This window comes from Helianthus annuus, chromosome 5 (assembly GCF_002127325.2).
Source record: "Helianthus annuus cultivar XRQ/B chromosome 5, HanXRQr2.0-SUNRISE, whole genome shotgun sequence".
Taxonomy (NCBI): Eukaryota; Viridiplantae; Streptophyta; class Magnoliopsida; order Asterales; family Asteraceae; genus Helianthus; species Helianthus annuus.
This window is the reverse complement of record NC_035437.2, coordinates 15,210,473-15,228,177: the sequence shown is the minus strand read 5'-3', so window position 1 is coordinate 15,228,177 and position 17,705 is coordinate 15,210,473. Positions and strand designations below refer to the sequence as shown.

Genomic DNA, 17,705 nt, shown 5'->3' with positions numbered 1-17,705 from the left:
TTGATTTGGATAACATATGAACTCTCAAACTAAACGGGTTAAATACAAAAACTCACTGTAAAAGCAAATGGATACAGCAACAAAAGTTTTGCAAATAATGAATCATAGGGTAGCTCAACTACAAGAGGATTACATTACTCGCAAGTGACTACTCGTGCTTTTAAAAACGCAATAGTACTATGATTGGTTTGCAACTGCCATCCCAAACACCCTGTTAATCGCAATAGTAAGAGTGAAAGTACTTTTTCTAGTATAAATAAATCTGTGAATCAGGAACGGCACCAATATGATCCAACAATTGCAGAAAAAATCACACACTGTGATAATTAAAATGAGTCTTGTTCCGAACGGAACAATTCTACACCTGAATCCTTCTAGATTTAACAATTCGGATTGTAACAACACATATAACAAAGTAAATATCAAAACAAAATGATCTAGTTTTCAGCAAAATTAGGTCATAGAAAAGCGTAAAAACATAACAGATGTCATGATCATGAAACAAAATTGAGAGATGCAACTAACCATGTAGTGAAGAACGTTTGGCGGTTTCTCCGGTCGATAAGAGTTCCAGCGGTTCCGATTGTCTGAAATTGGCGCTGGTGGTGCCAATCATGTTGAACCACCGTCAGGACCATCCACACCTGCAGGGCCAGCCGCTGCTTGGTCGCCGGTGTAGTTCGCTGATACCGTCGCAGTCGTCGTCGCTGTTCACCACTACCGCCGTCGCCGTGTTGAACCACTGTCATGGACCCACATCCATCCCCAATGCTCTCTCTGTCCATCGCTGCTCTCTCTCTCTCGCTCTGTCTCTCTTATTCCTCTCTGTAAACCCTAATCTATGGTCGTACAGCCAAAGAAAAGGGATGGGAAACGGTGAAGTTTGGTATTAAATCCCTGCAGTGAAGTTTGGTATGAAATCCCTAAACTGCCCTTCGTTACTGTTCATAGACTTCGATTATTAATATATGTATAATTCTTGTATTACTTTTTTTTATTTTGTTTTCTTCCTTTTACAAAAACTAATGAAACGAACATGTTTTGATCATATTACGACTATATTTTTTGGATTTTTATTTCGTTTGCTATAGCGAGTGCTTCAAAGCAAACAATGTTTCCACCCGACGCAACGTGTGAGTTTGATCCCGCTAGTCTGTATATATTTCTAACTTTATATATATATATATATATTGTTTAGAAAAAGATATATTTAAGGAGCCTATTTTTTCATTTATTTTTATTTTTTTCTAGTATACATATTTTTAAAATTGAGTTATTATAGGGTCCATTTTCTTTTACTCGCAAAGGGCCAAATTTTTTTTTTAGGATTTTCGGAGACGGCCCTGGTCGGTTCTTAGTCGTAACATACATGTAAAGAGGAACCATGTTGATGAAGAATTCTGCATATAATGACTATTTTATAATATAGTTTTTGTTTAAAATGACAAAAACTTATGTCATTACGACATTAATCTACCCGTTTACTAAACGGGTATACTACTAGTTACAAAGGTTATTTCAACAAATATAAAAGGTTTTGTATAATCCTGATTCTCATACTAAACACGTATTTAATACAATACATCAAAACATATACTACAAATTTAGTATAATAATTATAAAAGATACACATGTATTTTATAGATTGAGAAGCATTAACTAAGAAACAACCGTTACGATTTTGATGGTGCTTGAAAATTTCATAAAAACTAAAGAAGTAGCATTGTTGTTCCTTATTATTTGCCAACTTAAAAAAATATATACTTTGAATATGCATCATTCAACAACTTTTTTGGCTTTCTGTTTTAAAATCAAATATGTATCCATGGCATATGTATATATATATAACGAGCTAAAAGTTCATACATATTTATTGTATCATTTTCATAGAATATAATAATATTCTAAGATGCCAGAAATCTTTTTCAGACAAATGGATTTTTCTGTTTATTTTTGGGACTATGAGAACCCGTTAACACTAGTGGCGGATTTTAAACTTTTAAAAAGAGGGTCTGAAAAAATTTAAGAAAAAAAAAAAACAGAGAGAGCCAGACTTAATAGATATAAAATTTTCAGTAAAATTCATGCTTCACAGTGAGAAAAAAAACATTGGGGGAAAGAGGGGGGGGGGGTAGCTCTAGCTAAGGCCATGGGGTATGGGGGTTGGGGGAAAACGCCCAAGCCATCACCCCGGGTGGGCTTGGGTTGGGGCGTGGCCCCTGGGGCTTGGGTTTCAAGCCGGGCGTGGGGCGGGGGAGCAAGCTGACATGGCGGGCTGTGAATGGTTATATATATATATATATATATATATATATATATATATATATATATATATTAAAAAAATAAAGCTGAACTCAAGCCCCAACCCAAGCCCCACCATACCCCCTTCAAAGTGGGTTGAAGACTTGAGTTTTGAATTTCCACATGTCAACCAATGCCCCAACCCAAACCCCAACATACCCCATGGTCTAAGATCCTCTCTTGTAAACGGTAAATTTTAATAAATTTTAAAAAACCCTACCGATATCAAGTAACTTATTTTTAACAGATGACCTTCAAAACAATAAACTTTTCTAACACCCCACTCATAGTTTACTAAACCATTAAATCATATAAAATAACTTATTTGGGACAGATGACCTTCAAAAAGCCTAAAAGAAACTAGAAAGAATATTTTTGGTTAATTTGTTATTAAAATTATACACAAACATAAAAAAAATGAAATGCAAAAATAGTAACCTATCTTGAACCATTCCAATATCTTAACAAATCAAACATAGAAACATACCATGTGTCTCTTACCCATTTATCAAAATATATGATCAATCAACCCCTGCCAAAACTATACTCAAATCACTTGCTTCAAACAAATCTCACCCCTAACAAAATTCTTTTATAGAAAGTTTTATAAAAAAATAATAAACAAGAAAAGAAATAAAAAAAAAAACCTAAGTTACTGTATATAATCTCTCCACAGCAGTGAGTGAGTAGTTGAAAACAAAACCCTAAAAGGGTTCTTTGAAACAACCAATTCGCCGCCAGATCGATCTCTTTCACTTCTTGCAGCTATCAGTTATCTATATACATGTAACCCAAACAAACCCTCTTCACTGTCTGTCTTCATCACCTCATATTTATTGTTTTTTTGGCAACCCTTTTGTTATAACTGGCTCTTTCTGCAATCCAATGTGAAACCAGTTGAAATTTGTTGCCAAAATTTCTTCTTTTTTATTTCTTTTATTTTCTTTTTGTTCTCTGATCATCTAAAGATTTGTTTTTTAGGTGATAAAGGTGTTAAATTTTCAATCTTTATCAGTTTTTTTGTTAAATTTGTTGCCATAGTTGTGTTTAACTTATGTTAAAGTTTGTTGATTTTGATTTTTAGGGTTTTTTTTAAGGTTTTTAGGGTTTGTGTTGTGTGAGTGATCAAAGATTAGATTTTTATTTCTTGTGTCATCATCTGGGTATTTTTTTTTAATTTTTTTTTAACTTTTTTTAGATTATGCTGTTGGTTTTTGTTTTCTTGATATAATTTTCAAAATTTTACATTGAATAGATGTTATCTGAAATGGGTAGGAGACCGGTAATAGGTAGTGGTGGTGAGGGTTCATTTGGGGATGAATTGGAAAAGGAGATCGGGTTGTTGCTCCGCGAACAACGGCGTGAAGCCGATGATCGCGAAAAGGAGCTTAACATGTATAGAAGTGGTTCAGCACCACCTACTGTAGAGGGTTCATTAAGTGCAGTTGGTGGTTTGTTTAACAATAACCATGGTCAAGGTCAAAGTCAAAGTCAAACTAATGGTTTAGGTTTTTCGGAATTTGCCGGTGGCAATGGATTTAGGTCGGAAGATGAACTTAGGGCTGACCCTGCTTACATATCTTACTATTATTCGAATATGAAGTTAAACCCTAGGTTGCCGCCACCACTTGTGTCGAAAGAGGATTGGCGGTTTACTCAGAGGTTGCAGGGCGGTGGAGGGTCTGGATTGGGCGGGATTGGAGATCGGAGGAAATCTAATAGGAGTGATGGTGGCGGTGCGAGTGTTGGCGGCGGCGGTGGTGGCGGCGTGTCGCTTTTCTCTATGCCGCCTGGTTTTAACTCGAAGAAACAGGAGAATGAGAATTCGGAGGCGGAGAAAGTTAAGGCTTCTGCGGAGTGGGGCGGTGATGGATTGATCGGTTTGCCCGGTTTAGGATTAGGTAGCAAACAGAAGAGCCTTGCCGAAATTTTCCAGGTGAGTCCCTTTTGTGCACTCGATAACATGAATTTTAATTCTATGTAGTGATATGCCATGAAACTATGCAGTTAATGCGGTAAAAAAAATCGGATATCGGTCAAGGACCGATATTTGAGATATAGGTTATTGCTGTGGGATATCTGTAATTTTAATATCATGTAGAATTTATATATATTGCAATTTAACACTAACAAATAACAATTAAGACTTAAAACTATCAGCAATAAGAAAAAAAAACGAATGGTAGAACTAAGAAGAAAGGTATTGATATCGGGAAAATCGGTGATATATCTGTCAAATATCGGTCAATATCACCAATAATATCGGTACCGATATTCTGACCGATATATGACACTGATATTTTACATGGGGATCGATAACCGATATATCACCGATATAAACTGTATAGCCATGAAATGATGTTTATGTTGCTAACTTGCTATCTAGAGTTACAATTATAATTAACGACGTGCTATAATATAAGAACATATAATTTTACGACTAATTGAATCTGTTATTCGCCAAAAAGCTAATATTTAAGTGTTTTTGTTCATTACAACAAACTTTGAATTCTATTATTTTCTTGACGAATTTTATTTTAAAAATTACGGTTGTTAATTAAGATATATTTTAAGGTAGTTAAGATGGTAGTTTCTTTTCTTAGTTTCCCAATTTGTAATCCTATTAAAATTATTAACAATGCGGTCGTTTTTGCAGGATGATTTGAGCCGTTCCACTCCACCTTCTGGACACCCTTCTCGACCCGCAAGTCGTACTGCTTTTGAAAACAATGACGAACCCCTAGGTCATGCCGACGCTGAGCTGGCTCAATCACACAGTGTGAAGGGTCAACCAACATCATATTCTTACGCTGCTGCTTTAGGTGCTTCTTTATCAAGAAGCACAACCCCTGACCCACAACACATTGCTCGGGTCCCAAGCCCGATTCCTACCCCAATCGGAGGTGGGCGGGTCAACCCGTCGGATAGGAGAAACCCCAACGGTCCAGGTTTGTTTAACGGAGCTATGTCTCAGCCCAAAGATCCGGCTGATTTGGTTACCACACTTTCCGGTATGAATTTGTCAAACGGGGTCATGGGGGAAGAGTCAAACCTGACCCAGTTTGACCAAAACGCTGATGATCAAAACGCTTTTCGTCTGAATATGCTGCAGAATCCGAAAAGTAATAAAAACAATCTGTACTTTGACGGCTCTTCGAGTAACTTACAATCTCAATATCAGCATAATAACGGCGGTGGACGTTCTTATATGAACAACGGTTCAAGTGGGCATTCCGTCAATTCTGTGAATTCGCCGCAAATGATGTCCAGTCAACACGGCGGGAGCTTGAATCTGCCGCCACTTTTTGAAACCGCCGCTGCAGCTTCTGTCATGGGTTACCCCGGAATGGAATCAAGATTCGGTTTGGAATCACCAAACATGAGCCGGCTTATGAACCAAATGTCGGGAAACACACTCCAAGGATCTCTTATGGACCCCATGTATCTCCAGTACTTAAGATCAACCGAATACGCTGCAGCCGCTGCCCAAATTGCCGCCCTCAACGACCCCACTATTGACCGGAGCAACTATCTTGGGAATTCTTACGAAGACTTGCTTCAAAAAGCGTATCTCGGAAGTTTACTGTCACCGCAAAAATCACAATACGGTGGTGTTCCGTATGTAGGATCGTCCGGTAGTCCTCACCACCATGGTTATTACGGGAACCCTGCGTTTGGAATGTCGTATCCAGGAAGCCCGTTAGCAGGCCCACTTCCCAACTCTCCCGGAGGGCCCGGTAGCCCAATGAGGCTCGGTGAACTCAACGCTCGATTTTCTCCTCAAATGAGAAATTTAGGTGGTGGTAGTGGCGTGATGGGGCATTGGCATTTAGATGGTGGAGAAAGTACCTTTGCGTCCTCTTTGCTAGAAGAGTTTAAAAGCAATAAAACTAGGAGTTTTGAGCTTTCGGAAATCAACGGTCATGTTGTCGAGTTTAGGTACATAAATGCAAGAATAAAGCTTTGTTTTTTTTAATAAATATATATTTTCTAATTTGTTGTTACTTTATCTTATCAGCGCGGACCAGTACGGTAGCCGTTTCATTCAACAGAAACTTGAAACCGCTACTACCGAGGATAAAAACATGGTCTTTCAAGAGATTTTCCCTCAGGCTCTTACTTTGATGACCGATGTCTTCGGAAATTACGTGATTCAGAAGGTGTTGTCAACAACTTATCTTTTATTATGTAACCGTCACATAAAAATTATGCCTTTTTTTGCAACTATAACAAATTTTAACTGCTTTCTGTTTTAGTTTTTCGAGCATGGAATGCCAGCTCAGCGAAGAGAATTGGCCGGAAAGCTGTTGGGCCATGTTTTGTCCCTTAGTCTTCAAATGTACGGCTGCCGAGTTATACAGAAGGTAATAATTATTTAGAATCCGTTTGGTAACGCTTATGAGTCAAGATTCTTGATTTTTAATCTATATTATTTTTTAGGCGATTGAAGTTGTTGACTTGGACCAAAAGATCAAGATGGTGGAAGAACTGGACGGGCATATCATGCGTTGCGTACGCGATCAAAACGGGAACCATGTTATCCAAAAGTGTATTGAATGTGTTCCTGAAGAACATATTCAGTTTATCATCACGACTTTCTTCGATCAAGTTGTGGTCCTTTCAACCCATCCGTACGGTTGTCGTGTCATACAGGTAACAGATAACTTACCCAAAATGGAAGTACAACAAGTTTCAAGGGTCATAAATTGAAATTTATTAATATTAATATTATTATTATTATTATTATTACCCCTTTATAATCTTTTAGAGGGTGCTTGAGCATTGTGAGGATCCTAAAACTCAAAGCAAGGTGATGGATGAAATCCTTGCGTGTGTAAGCATGCTAGCACAAGATCAGTACGGAAATTATGTCGTTCAGGTTTGTAATCGGTGATTTTATCGTAATTTGGTTGTTTTGACTTTTTTTTTTTACTAATGGTTGTTTTTGGTCAAATTTGTTTTGAGCAGCATGTATTGGAACATGGAAAGCCGCATGAGCGGTCTATAATAATTCAAGAGTTGGCTGGGAAGATCGTTCAGATGAGTCAACAGAAGTTTGCATCAAACGTGGTTGAAAAATGTTTGACTTTTGGTGATGCTAGTGAACGTCACCTTCTTATGAACGAGATGCTCGGTACTACCGATGAAAATGAGCCCCTTCAGGTTCCTCTATTCTCCTCCTTAAGCGGGATTTTGTTTTCATTTTATTTACATTTTTTTATAACTAGTTTTTTTTTGCCAGCCGCGCGTCGCTGCGGCACCGTACGCGACGCGATAAATTATAAACTACAATCAACCCGACTCATTTCTGAACTAAATTTACGTTGAAACGTATAGTGATCCGAATTCATACCGTGAATGAAAATGTATTATATTTTTAAACAACTTGTTTCCAAACAAAATTTACATCGAAACGTAGACCAACTCAAAACGTACACATAATAAACACGTGGTTGCGACGTACGTGGCGTGATAAAGTATAGACTACAATCAACTCGACTCGTTTTCGAACTAAATTTACGTTGAAACGCATAGTAACTCAAATTTATACCATGAAAACGTATCATATTTGGCTCGATTTGTTTCCAAACAAAATTTACGTCAAAACGTACATAAAAATAAAACATTTTATAATTGACCTGACTTGTTTTCAAACAAAAATTACGTTAAAGCATAGACAAACTCGTTTTCAAATAAAAATTATTTTAAAAATTTTCAGGGGTCAAAGTGATATTTGCAAAATTAAAGGGTTAGTTTTGACATCATACAAAAGTTTAGGGGTAGAATGTGTCGTTGGCGAATTTGCCACCGACCTTTTGTTTTAAGTTTATATTAATTGATGCTTACCAAGTGGTTTGGTTGTGTTTTTATTCAGGCAATGATGAAAGATCAGTTTGCAAATTACGTGGTGCAAAAAGTACTTGAAACTTGTAGTGATCAAGAACGTGAACACATATTGTCGCGAATTAAGGTTCATCTGAACGCGCTTAAGAAATACACTTATGGAAAACATATCGTTGCTCGTGTAGAGAAACTTGTTGCCGCTGGAGGTACGTGCAAATTCACTCTTTTTGTTTTATCGTTTGCTGTGTGAAAACTGACGGTGTTTTGTTGGGTGCAGAAAGGAGAATGGCTGCACAGTCGGCACACGCCGCATAGGGAAGAAAGTTGTACAGCTAATGAAGGAAGGCTAGTTTGAGCTACCCTTTTCTCTCTCATCTCTCCGTCTGTTTTTAAGATCTCCTAGATGCAAATAAAGTTTGGTTTGACTTGAAAAACTGTACATTCTGTAGCGTTTGAAAGTTTATACGTAGAGTTACTTTTTTATCATAAGAAAGAATGTTGAGAGGGCGGCTAGGGGATGTAAAGGAAAAGGCGAGGGAGGAGGAGGTAGTAGTTTTGTGACTGTACAAAAATGTTGCTCTTATTTATCGGTAGAGCATGAGTTGATGTTTTTAGGCGTTATGGTATGGTGTCCTATGCTATGCCATTTAAACAGTTTTCTTATAATTTATCCTTCAGTTTCTTGTTTCTTGTGGCGGCTTGCCGTGTTTTTTGTTTACGTGTAGAGAATCTTGTGTTGCGTGTTTATGTAACTAACGGCAGATGGACACTGGCCATCATGGAAAGATCACGATGAGTTGAGTCGGTTATATTTTGTGTTTGAAGGTGGAGGATGTCGTCGGTTATATTTTGTGTTTGAAGGTGGAGGGTGGCGTCGTAGATCAATCTTCGAAAGGGTAACTCATTGAGCGATGGGATCGACAAGCGGTAGCGTGGTTGATGTTACGGATAGACGGGCCTTCTAATAGTTGGACCAAATTTGAAGAATGATTAATGATGAAGAACTCAAGTTAAACTTAATCTTCGAAAGGGTAACTCATTGAGCGATGGGATCGACAAGCGGTAGCGTGGTTGATGTTACGGATAGACGGGCCTTCTAATAGTTGGACCAAATTTGAAGAATGATTAATGATGAAGAACTCAAGTTAAACTTAAGAAAATCTCGCCTGTATTTTTGATAATTACAAGGTTTGACAATGTTGAAAGTATAACAAAGAAATTTATTCATGAAATTGAAAAACCTCATAAGAGAGTTTGTAAAGTCTATAAAAATAATTCAAGACAAAGATTAAACGATTCTTCTATTAAAAGAAAACAAGCCATTTCCTTTTTGATAAGAAAGCTTTTTATGTAGCAAGTGTTACATCTCTTATCTATTAGTTAAAACGGAACTCTTTGCTATATAAATAAATCATAGAGATGGGATCAAATACAAACCTTAATATTGGTAGGAACTATAAGAACCAACCACTATTAGACATGTGTCCTTCATTAAAAAAATTAGACAAGGGTATTTTAGACTTTACCCACAAGACTTTTTGTATTTAATTAATTCTAAATTTTAGTTATCCCCTATATTCATGCAATATTTCAAATCAAAATTTGAAATTTTCATCTTCATCTTCGCAGGCAACAATAATCAGCACACTTTCAACACACATCAACAAGAACAATCAGCACAATGGCACGAACAAGCAACAATAATCAGCACACTTTCAACACACATCAACAAGAACAGTCAGCACAATCGCTGTGACCAATATCAGCACCATATCCATGAACAAGAACAGTCAGCACCACCTTTTTGAACAAGAACAACCAGCACCCGTGAACAATATCACACATCTCCGGCAAAAATATCATCAACATGAACAGTCAGCACCATCCCCGCCGGCCGTGAACATCTCCCTCAACAACAACCAGCACCCTTCAACTTCGCCCCCAAAAAAAACCCTAAAAATTAGAAAAAAAGAAGATGAACAGTTGGAGATAAATGCTTACCAGATTGAAGCTTTTCTCGATCTGATCGAACCTCTTCTAGCCGATTAGCACACTCTTCGTATCCTTGTTCTTTCTCGGTCGATCAGATAACAACGATGGATGATTGAATAAATTGTGATTCATAGAAGTTTATTTCTTTTTATATTTAATTAGCACAGATAACGATGAATGACTTAGGAAGGAAGAGTTGTAGTTGGATACGGACGTAAAAAGGGGAACAATCTGATAGTTCGGAGATTTAGTGGGGTCCACAAATAGCACATTTACTTTATTACCCCTGGTTGTATAATTATATCTTTTAATTCTAAGGTTTTTAATTGTAATCAACACAAACCGTTGATCTAGAATTTGGATGGTTCAGATCTGTTCTTATGGTTCTCACAGTATGTGCTGTTTGTATAGGATCTCAACCCATAAATCATAATAGTACTTTTCTTCCGATATAAAAGGTATCACAATCACCTCTAAGTTACGCTAATAGGTGTGGAGGAGGGTAGTCCCTTAAGGATGATCCGACACGTAGACGTCCACTTTAGCGGGTGTGGGGGATGAGCTCAGGGTGTGGAGGATGAGCCCCTTTATATATACATATATATGTATGTATATTTGTTTGTGTGTGTGTTGGATAAAGAAGTGAGGGACGTCGAGCACGGCTTGAAGAGGACAAAGATGACGCAACGCAGCAGGAGGGGGCGGTGTAGCCGGCCCTCGACGCCGCTCGCCATCCTGAGGACAAGCCCCACACCCATTACAACTTAGAAAAAAGAGAAAATTCTATTTGAGCATTAGTGGCATCGATCATTTTACCTTTTACAAACAAATGTAACTAGAATTAGACAAAAAAACATGGAACGTTCCAGAGGGGTAATGAGAGAGAGGTACCCGGGCATGAAGCTCATAAAGGGGAGAGGCACTTAACCCTCTACCCTAGAGGTGTACAAAAATACCGGTTTCAAACCGAATCGAACCGAACCGGCAGTTAGTAGACTGGTTAGTATACTAGATCTTTGAAGCCGGTTTTTTTTTTTTTTTTTTTTTTTTTTTTTTTTTTTTTTTTTTTTTTTGGCAAAGCCGGTTAAAAACTGACCCAAACCGGTTAGACCAATTACTGTGTTGGGTTTAGAAAACCGGTTAGTAACCGAAACCGGTTATAAAAAAACCGATTTGTACACCTCTACTCTACCCTAACATCTACCAATCTCCTTGCGCCACGTCATTTAGGTTATCCACTACCCTCCCCTACCATCTTTAGTGGCGCCATTTAGACCGTCCTACCCTTTTCCTTTTTACATTTATAAATATATCGTATTAATCTAACATATACAAAGCGATAAATTTAGGTAAAGTTATTCTACAAAGTCTCCTAAAAATAAGAAGTGTACAGAGACATAATGGAATACAAAGTATAACATAATATCGAACAAAATATAACACAATGCCGAAAAATATAACGTAACATCGAAAAAAAAAGACACAATGAGTCACAAAAAAGACACAATAGACAAAACACAATGATAAACAAAAGAGTTAAATGCCATTTTAGTCTCTGTGGTTTGGGTCATTTTGCCAGTTTAGTCCAAAGGTTTGAAACGTTGCCAGTTTAGTCCAAATAGTTTCAAACGTTGCCATTTTAGTCCACTGGGTTAACTTCATCTATTTTTTTTGTTAACGAGAAGGACAATTCGGTCATTTTATATGTAATTCTGTTAACTAGAAGGACAATTCGACCATATAAAATGACCGAATTTCCTTTCTCTTTAACAGAAAAATGGATGAAGTTAACACAATGGATTAAAATGGAAACGTTTCAAACCTTTGAACTAAACTCGCAAAATGGCCAAACCATAGGGACTAGAATGGCATTTAACTTTAAATAAAAAGACACAATGATTTAAACAAAAAGTCCAAAATCTACAAGCTGAACATCTAAAAACAAAAACCTAAAATCTTACATTGCAGAGTTCGATGAGATGGTTCCAATGCCGCTTGAGTGAAGTCAATCGGAGTCCATTTGATACCCTTATTACGACTTCTTATTGTTAGGAGTCTTTGTATTTGATCATAACCCTAATACAATACATAAAACTTAAATAAAAATATCAAAATGCATAATTAAAGACATAACTGCATGAATCAACCTTTATGTTTCACCTAAACTGCAAACTATATCTTTCGCTTTGAAATCGGCCAAAACTAACATTTATATTCATATTCATATTTTGATACAGAGACCAATCTTTAACACTAACACCGTTAAATTTTTTGGTTAAGTCACCTCACATGCGAAACTTCATCACAACCAACAACACAATTAAATTTCTTGGTTAAATATGCAAATGACCGTTAACAACGGCCAAATGCATTCGAAATCCATGAATCAACAACATATTCGAGCAGCTTCATCACAACCCCAACCCTACCCGCACCACGGGCGGCCGTGTGTGGGTTGCGGGTAGGGGCACCCGCTACCTTACCCGCTTACGCCCTGGGTCCCCTTAGGGTAGGCGGGAGGTGTATTTGGTAAACCAACATTGGGTAGCAGCCACCGAGCGGTAACACCACCGCTTGTCCTGCAGGTAAGGTGGGCAGGTAGGGTTTGCAGGTTGTAGTCACCGAAGAATGGAGTGAAGATTGTGTGTGTTTGCCTGGAAAACAGTGTAAGGGGGTTGTAGTCACCTACGAATGAAGTGAGGATTGTGTGTGTGCGCCTAGAAAACAGGCAAGGGGGTGGGTACACTGGCGCCAGTTCCGGGGGGTTAAACCCCTCATGAGTTTTATCCGAATTCTAATACACTACACAAAACACAATCAAATTTAACATGAAGAGAATTTTGCCAGTATTATATAAAAAGCTCTTAGTGAAAACAATTCATAGCCAAGCTTGCCATTTGTGATGAGAACATATACCAGTAGTATAGAAAAAAAATTATTAATTAATACACAATAAAACAAGTGAACAGAAAGATTAATTATATATATATATATGGAACCCATTAAGTGGAAGTTACCTTTGAAATCAACCTTGACCATTGGATTTGGCTGAGATTAAATCTCAGCCACTTAAACTCTCAAAAATAACTGCTGTGATGGTAGTTCAGGGCAGTTGTGTACGCTCCCATGGTTTGCGGCCTATCTTCTCCACTACGCACGGTTACTATGACACTGGGAACGTGGGTAGACAGTTAAATTACACCGCACTTATAAAAACCCTCACCTTATCTCGTGGTCTCCTCATTCCGTAGAAACCGTCATCCTTGTATGAGAATTTCAGGTGCAATCGCCAATCGAGGAGGTTTTTGGCAGTTCAAGGATATCCGCTCCATTCCCCCATCACAGTGGCACCGGATTCTCAAAAAGAAAAAATCCAGTCCAAGTTCAGAGCTATGGTTAGGGTTACACCACAGTTGAAAGTTAAAGGAAGGTAATTGTTGTTACACTATGTCTTATGTTCTTATTTTCAATTTCCAACAATTTTGGTCCCAATTTCTCTTCACCAACGTTTTTTGAACTCTATTTGTTTGGGGATAAATCGCTCTGGAGTTATGTATCAGATATGTATATGGTGAACCCTAAAATCATTAGATTTGTTGTTGATTTATTTTCATTATTCGTTTGATGAAGCATCGTTGGATGATTGTGCTTATCCTGTGCACTTTGGTGTATTTTGTAAAATTTCAGTTAGATTTACGGAATGATATGATTTCAGGTGATTGGAACCTTTGTAATCAACCGATTAATGTAAATCATGGACCTTTCGAAGATTGAAGAGAATTTGTTTTCATTTGGTGAACCAAAGGTACATACTACTCTTGTACCTTACCTCACATGGAGATTTTGATAATTCCGAATTTGATTTTTCCAAAACAGGTTATAAGATTTCCATCGTTAGAAAGGTTTCATCTTTCAGATACCTTATTTGTTTGATATATGATTTAGGTTAAATTTTAATTTCTGAGTATAACTATTTCTGTCCTTTCTGTTGATAAATTTCATTTACGTTTTTGTAACTATGGATTAGAATGTAAATCGTCTCGTATTTTGAGAACATTTGATGACGAAGCACAAGCAATGAAGTCTGCTCGTAACTCATCTCGAATGTTGGAAGAAGCAACTGCAACTGGAACAACCATCCTTGCTAAATACTCTGAACAAAGGGATCACTTAAAGGTAGCCAGTTTTTCAATTGTTGAACTGTATTTAATTTAAGCACTGATGTGCTTTTTATTTTATTTGATCAAGACCAGATGTTGCACTTTTTGCTGTAGATATTTTCTTGCACCACAAAATTTTTGCTCAGCTATTCTAATGTGGCCAGTAACTTAACCTAATTGGCTAATTGTTACCGTTTTTTAGAGTGTGTGTCGTGCATAATACTTAGTTGTTCAAAGTGTAAGGAATTTTCTATTAAAGAATCTGCTCCAAAGATATCTTGTGGCATGGAAAATTTTTGTGGCCCTCAATAATCAAATTCAGATGAGCTTTGCGTCTAGATAACCTTCACAAAGTGAATCATTTGCTGTTGCACCTGTGATCTCAAGTGGTTTTGATGTATGTGATGGCCCCACCTACTCGGGTCAAACACCAGTTAGAGGTACATCTAAAAGACACAAGCTACATCCACTAATTAGATTGTTTACTCTACATTAGAAGTGACAAAGGGTGGGTTACACGTTCGAGTCAAAAATAGCTAATTTAGTACATGCCAATGCGGGTCGGGTAGAATTACAAGCACTTTCTGTATTTTACTTTGTAGATCTTTATAAATACTTAATTCCATATATGATTAACTCTTGGGTTTATAGTTGGACCAACCACTGATTAAAGGGATGTTTGGCAAGCATCAATGACCTTTGAGGGCTGATGTTCCATTTATTTGCAAACCAGTTTTGTCAAAGAAAAATTAACATTCTCCTCCAGAAAATGTTTTACCGGAACAGATGAAGATCACACACAAGAAATTTTTATGTGCTTGTGGCAGTTTTATAATTTGACCAACATGGGATGTTTTTGCAGAACATAAGTATGATGGTGAAGCACTTATTATGGCTGATTTAGGTATGTCAATCTCTCATTTTTGCTTAAATGTTTGTAACTTCACTTAGAATATGCATCAGAGGTGGCAAATGGATGGGGTAGGCAACAAGGAAGTGGTTCATATAAAAATGGGTAATTTTAGTTGACACATAATGGAAGCAAACAAACAGATAAAAAAATTTTAGGGGAAATTTTGAAATATTGTTAATAGCTTGAATAATTTCATAAAGGCCCTTTTATATTGGGGCCTAAGTATGCTGTGTCGAGCAAAACATGAAAATTTAAGTTTGACGATCAAAATATGAAGTTGACTTCTTAAATAAACGTGTGGTTAGCTATATTCAAAGATTTATGTCCTAAACTGTAGTCTTGAAATTGTCGGTACACGATCATAGCCCTAAAAGGGGAGGGGGCATGTTATCTTTTCAAGCTGATCATCATTTCAAGTGGAAGAACATTTGATATTATATCTTTAAATACTCAAAAATTACAGGCCAGTTAGAAACTTTCAACTTGTATATTTTACTATGTGAATATTTCTACTAAAGCAGTTGTCAACTAAAGCTTTTAATTTCGGATTCTTCAATTGGTGCTGAATAACTTCAGTAAGGCAGCTGTTAAAAAAGCTTGAATTGAGCACCAACTATTGGTACTAATCAAAACCAACTGATTCTTTCTTTATTTTTGTAAGTTTTTATCACTAATTCATTGTGTGACTTCTTTGAATCCTTAGGCATATTGCTGCATCATTTCACCCATTATTCTGCACTCAAAGTTTGGAGCAAATACAAGTAAATGAAACGAATTTTTGCATCAAATGTTACTAAAAATGGAGTGGTACATTTTCCTTTCAATGCTTTCACCCTGTTGCTTAGATTCTTCCTTTACAGATTCAAGAAAAGCAGTTATGTAAACTACTTCATCATGTTCCAAATATTTTATTTCCCTCATGATTTATAATTTTACGATCAAGTTCGACGTTTTGCCAAATATCTAGATGCCCTCATACATCCTACGTTTAACTACTATAATTTCTGGTAATATGAAAGTTATTTTCTACTTTTGGCTAAAATAAGTGCAGTTGTGGACTTGTGGCAAAAATAAGGGTAGTTGTGGACTTGTGGTTGAATAGATTAGAGAGACTTGCTAGATTCCCTCTTATCTTTTTGATTACTTGAATATGAATGTTTATTAGTTTATAAAAGTTTGTAAAAGTTCAAGCTAATATAGAACAACCACAATAAAAAATGTTTATTAGTTAATAAAAGTAAAAATAAAAAAGAAAATACAATTTTATAAGCTTTGCAAACAAAAAAAAAAAAAAATCTGTATTAAAAAGGCAAATATTGAAAACTCAGCTAAAATAAAATGGCTCAATTTGCATAAAATCTATTTAAATTTACTTGCAACCTCTTGAATATCCAATTAAAAAAAATATATTCTAGCTTAATGATATAATTTGTTAATCACATGTAGTTGATATTTAAAGATTTAAAGCAAATGGTAAAAAAAGGGTTAACGGGTCAACCTAAACTAAATGGTTTTGACCTTAATTTGAAAGTTAGTCTTTTTTTTTAAACGACCAACGAATCATTCAAACGGACTACTAGCGAAATTCACCACATCGGGATACATTCGCCTCCGAACCGGGAAAAACCCTCACCTAGGGCCGAAGCCCGTGAACACTCGCCCGAAGGCACGACAGTGCGGTGAGATAAAACCCGCTCAGTTCAAGGATCGAACTAGGGATCTCCACCTATTTTAGGATAGTTGTAGGCAGTTTATAACAATTGTACGAACCCGTTTAAACTCTGCATTTTAACTGCCTTTTGCATTAAAATGATACAATTTCATGTTTTAGTATTATCAGTTTTATTTTTTACGGGTTTGTGGTTGTAATCGTTTTCCATTTATAAGTAAATAATGGTGCTTTTGTGTGTAAAGTTGTTTAAATTTCTGTACATTTAATATAGATTAATTTTGTTCGTTACGCTGTTTAACGTAACCCGTCCACCGGACGGGTATTAAACTAGTTAACTTAATATATTAGGCAAAGGCTGCGCGAACGCAAGCCTCCACTGCCACAAATTATGATGTAGACTCGACCACTTGAGCCAACCTTCAACAGGCACCCCTCCAAAAATTATAATGTAGACTCGACCACTTGAGCCAACCTTCAACAGGCACCCCTCCAAAGTGCAATGAAGGTCACCAATCTACACCATGAACCTTTATGATCATCATTGACCCCGACCAGGCAAGTGAGTAAACCGGTAGCCTATTCTCCTTTATATGTAACTGCACTCACCCTTGCTTATTTCTGTTCCACCGATGTGGGATACCCTCAAACTACTACTTCAATTTTAAAAACTTTAAACATTAGGCAAGTACTCTCTAGTCTCTCCATATTTCTTTATTATTATGACGTTTTAAGATTAATATTACGCTCGAACCAAACATTTTTTTTGAACGAACAACAGAATCAATCCCAAGCACTCTCAAGACACCCACTGAACCAAACAAAG

General features: G+C 36.8%; 1 protein-coding gene, 1 long non-coding RNA gene and 1 pseudogene across 4 annotated transcripts; 2 read left to right on the top strand and 1 right to left on the bottom strand.

The window, feature by feature from the left end:
* Window positions 1–2,993: 2,993 nt before the first annotated feature.
* Window positions 2,994–8,826, top strand: LOC110940062 (pumilio homolog 2). The gene is made up of 9 exons (XM_022181622.2): window positions 2,994–4,237; window positions 4,958–6,240; window positions 6,320–6,461; window positions 6,558–6,665; window positions 6,742–6,954; window positions 7,070–7,180; window positions 7,270–7,464; window positions 8,177–8,351; window positions 8,423–8,826. The coding sequence occupies exons 1-9, from the start codon at window positions 3,557–3,559 to the stop codon at window positions 8,458–8,460; spliced, it is 2,946 nt and encodes a 981-aa protein (XP_022037314.1). The 5' UTR covers window positions 2,994–3,556; the 3' UTR covers window positions 8,461–8,826.
* A 4,339-nt stretch (window positions 8,827–13,165) lies between these two features.
* Window positions 13,166–16,170, top strand: LOC110940061. Of its 3 annotated transcripts, XR_002592786.2 has the most exons (6): window positions 13,183–13,567; window positions 13,853–13,942; window positions 14,165–14,313; window positions 15,160–15,201; window positions 15,732–15,829; window positions 15,914–16,170. It is a non-coding gene; the product is annotated as an uncharacterized LOC110940061 (long non-coding RNA). The 3 variants fall into 3 exon arrangements; XR_002592785.2 differs by having other exon boundaries at window positions 13,169–13,567; window positions 14,165–15,201; XR_002592784.2 differs by having other exon boundaries at window positions 13,166–13,567; window positions 14,165–15,829.
* Window positions 16,171–17,231: 1,061 nt separating this feature from the next.
* Window positions 17,232–17,445, bottom strand: LOC118492638 (annotated as a pseudogene).
* Between the last annotated feature and the right edge of the window lie 260 nt (window positions 17,446–17,705).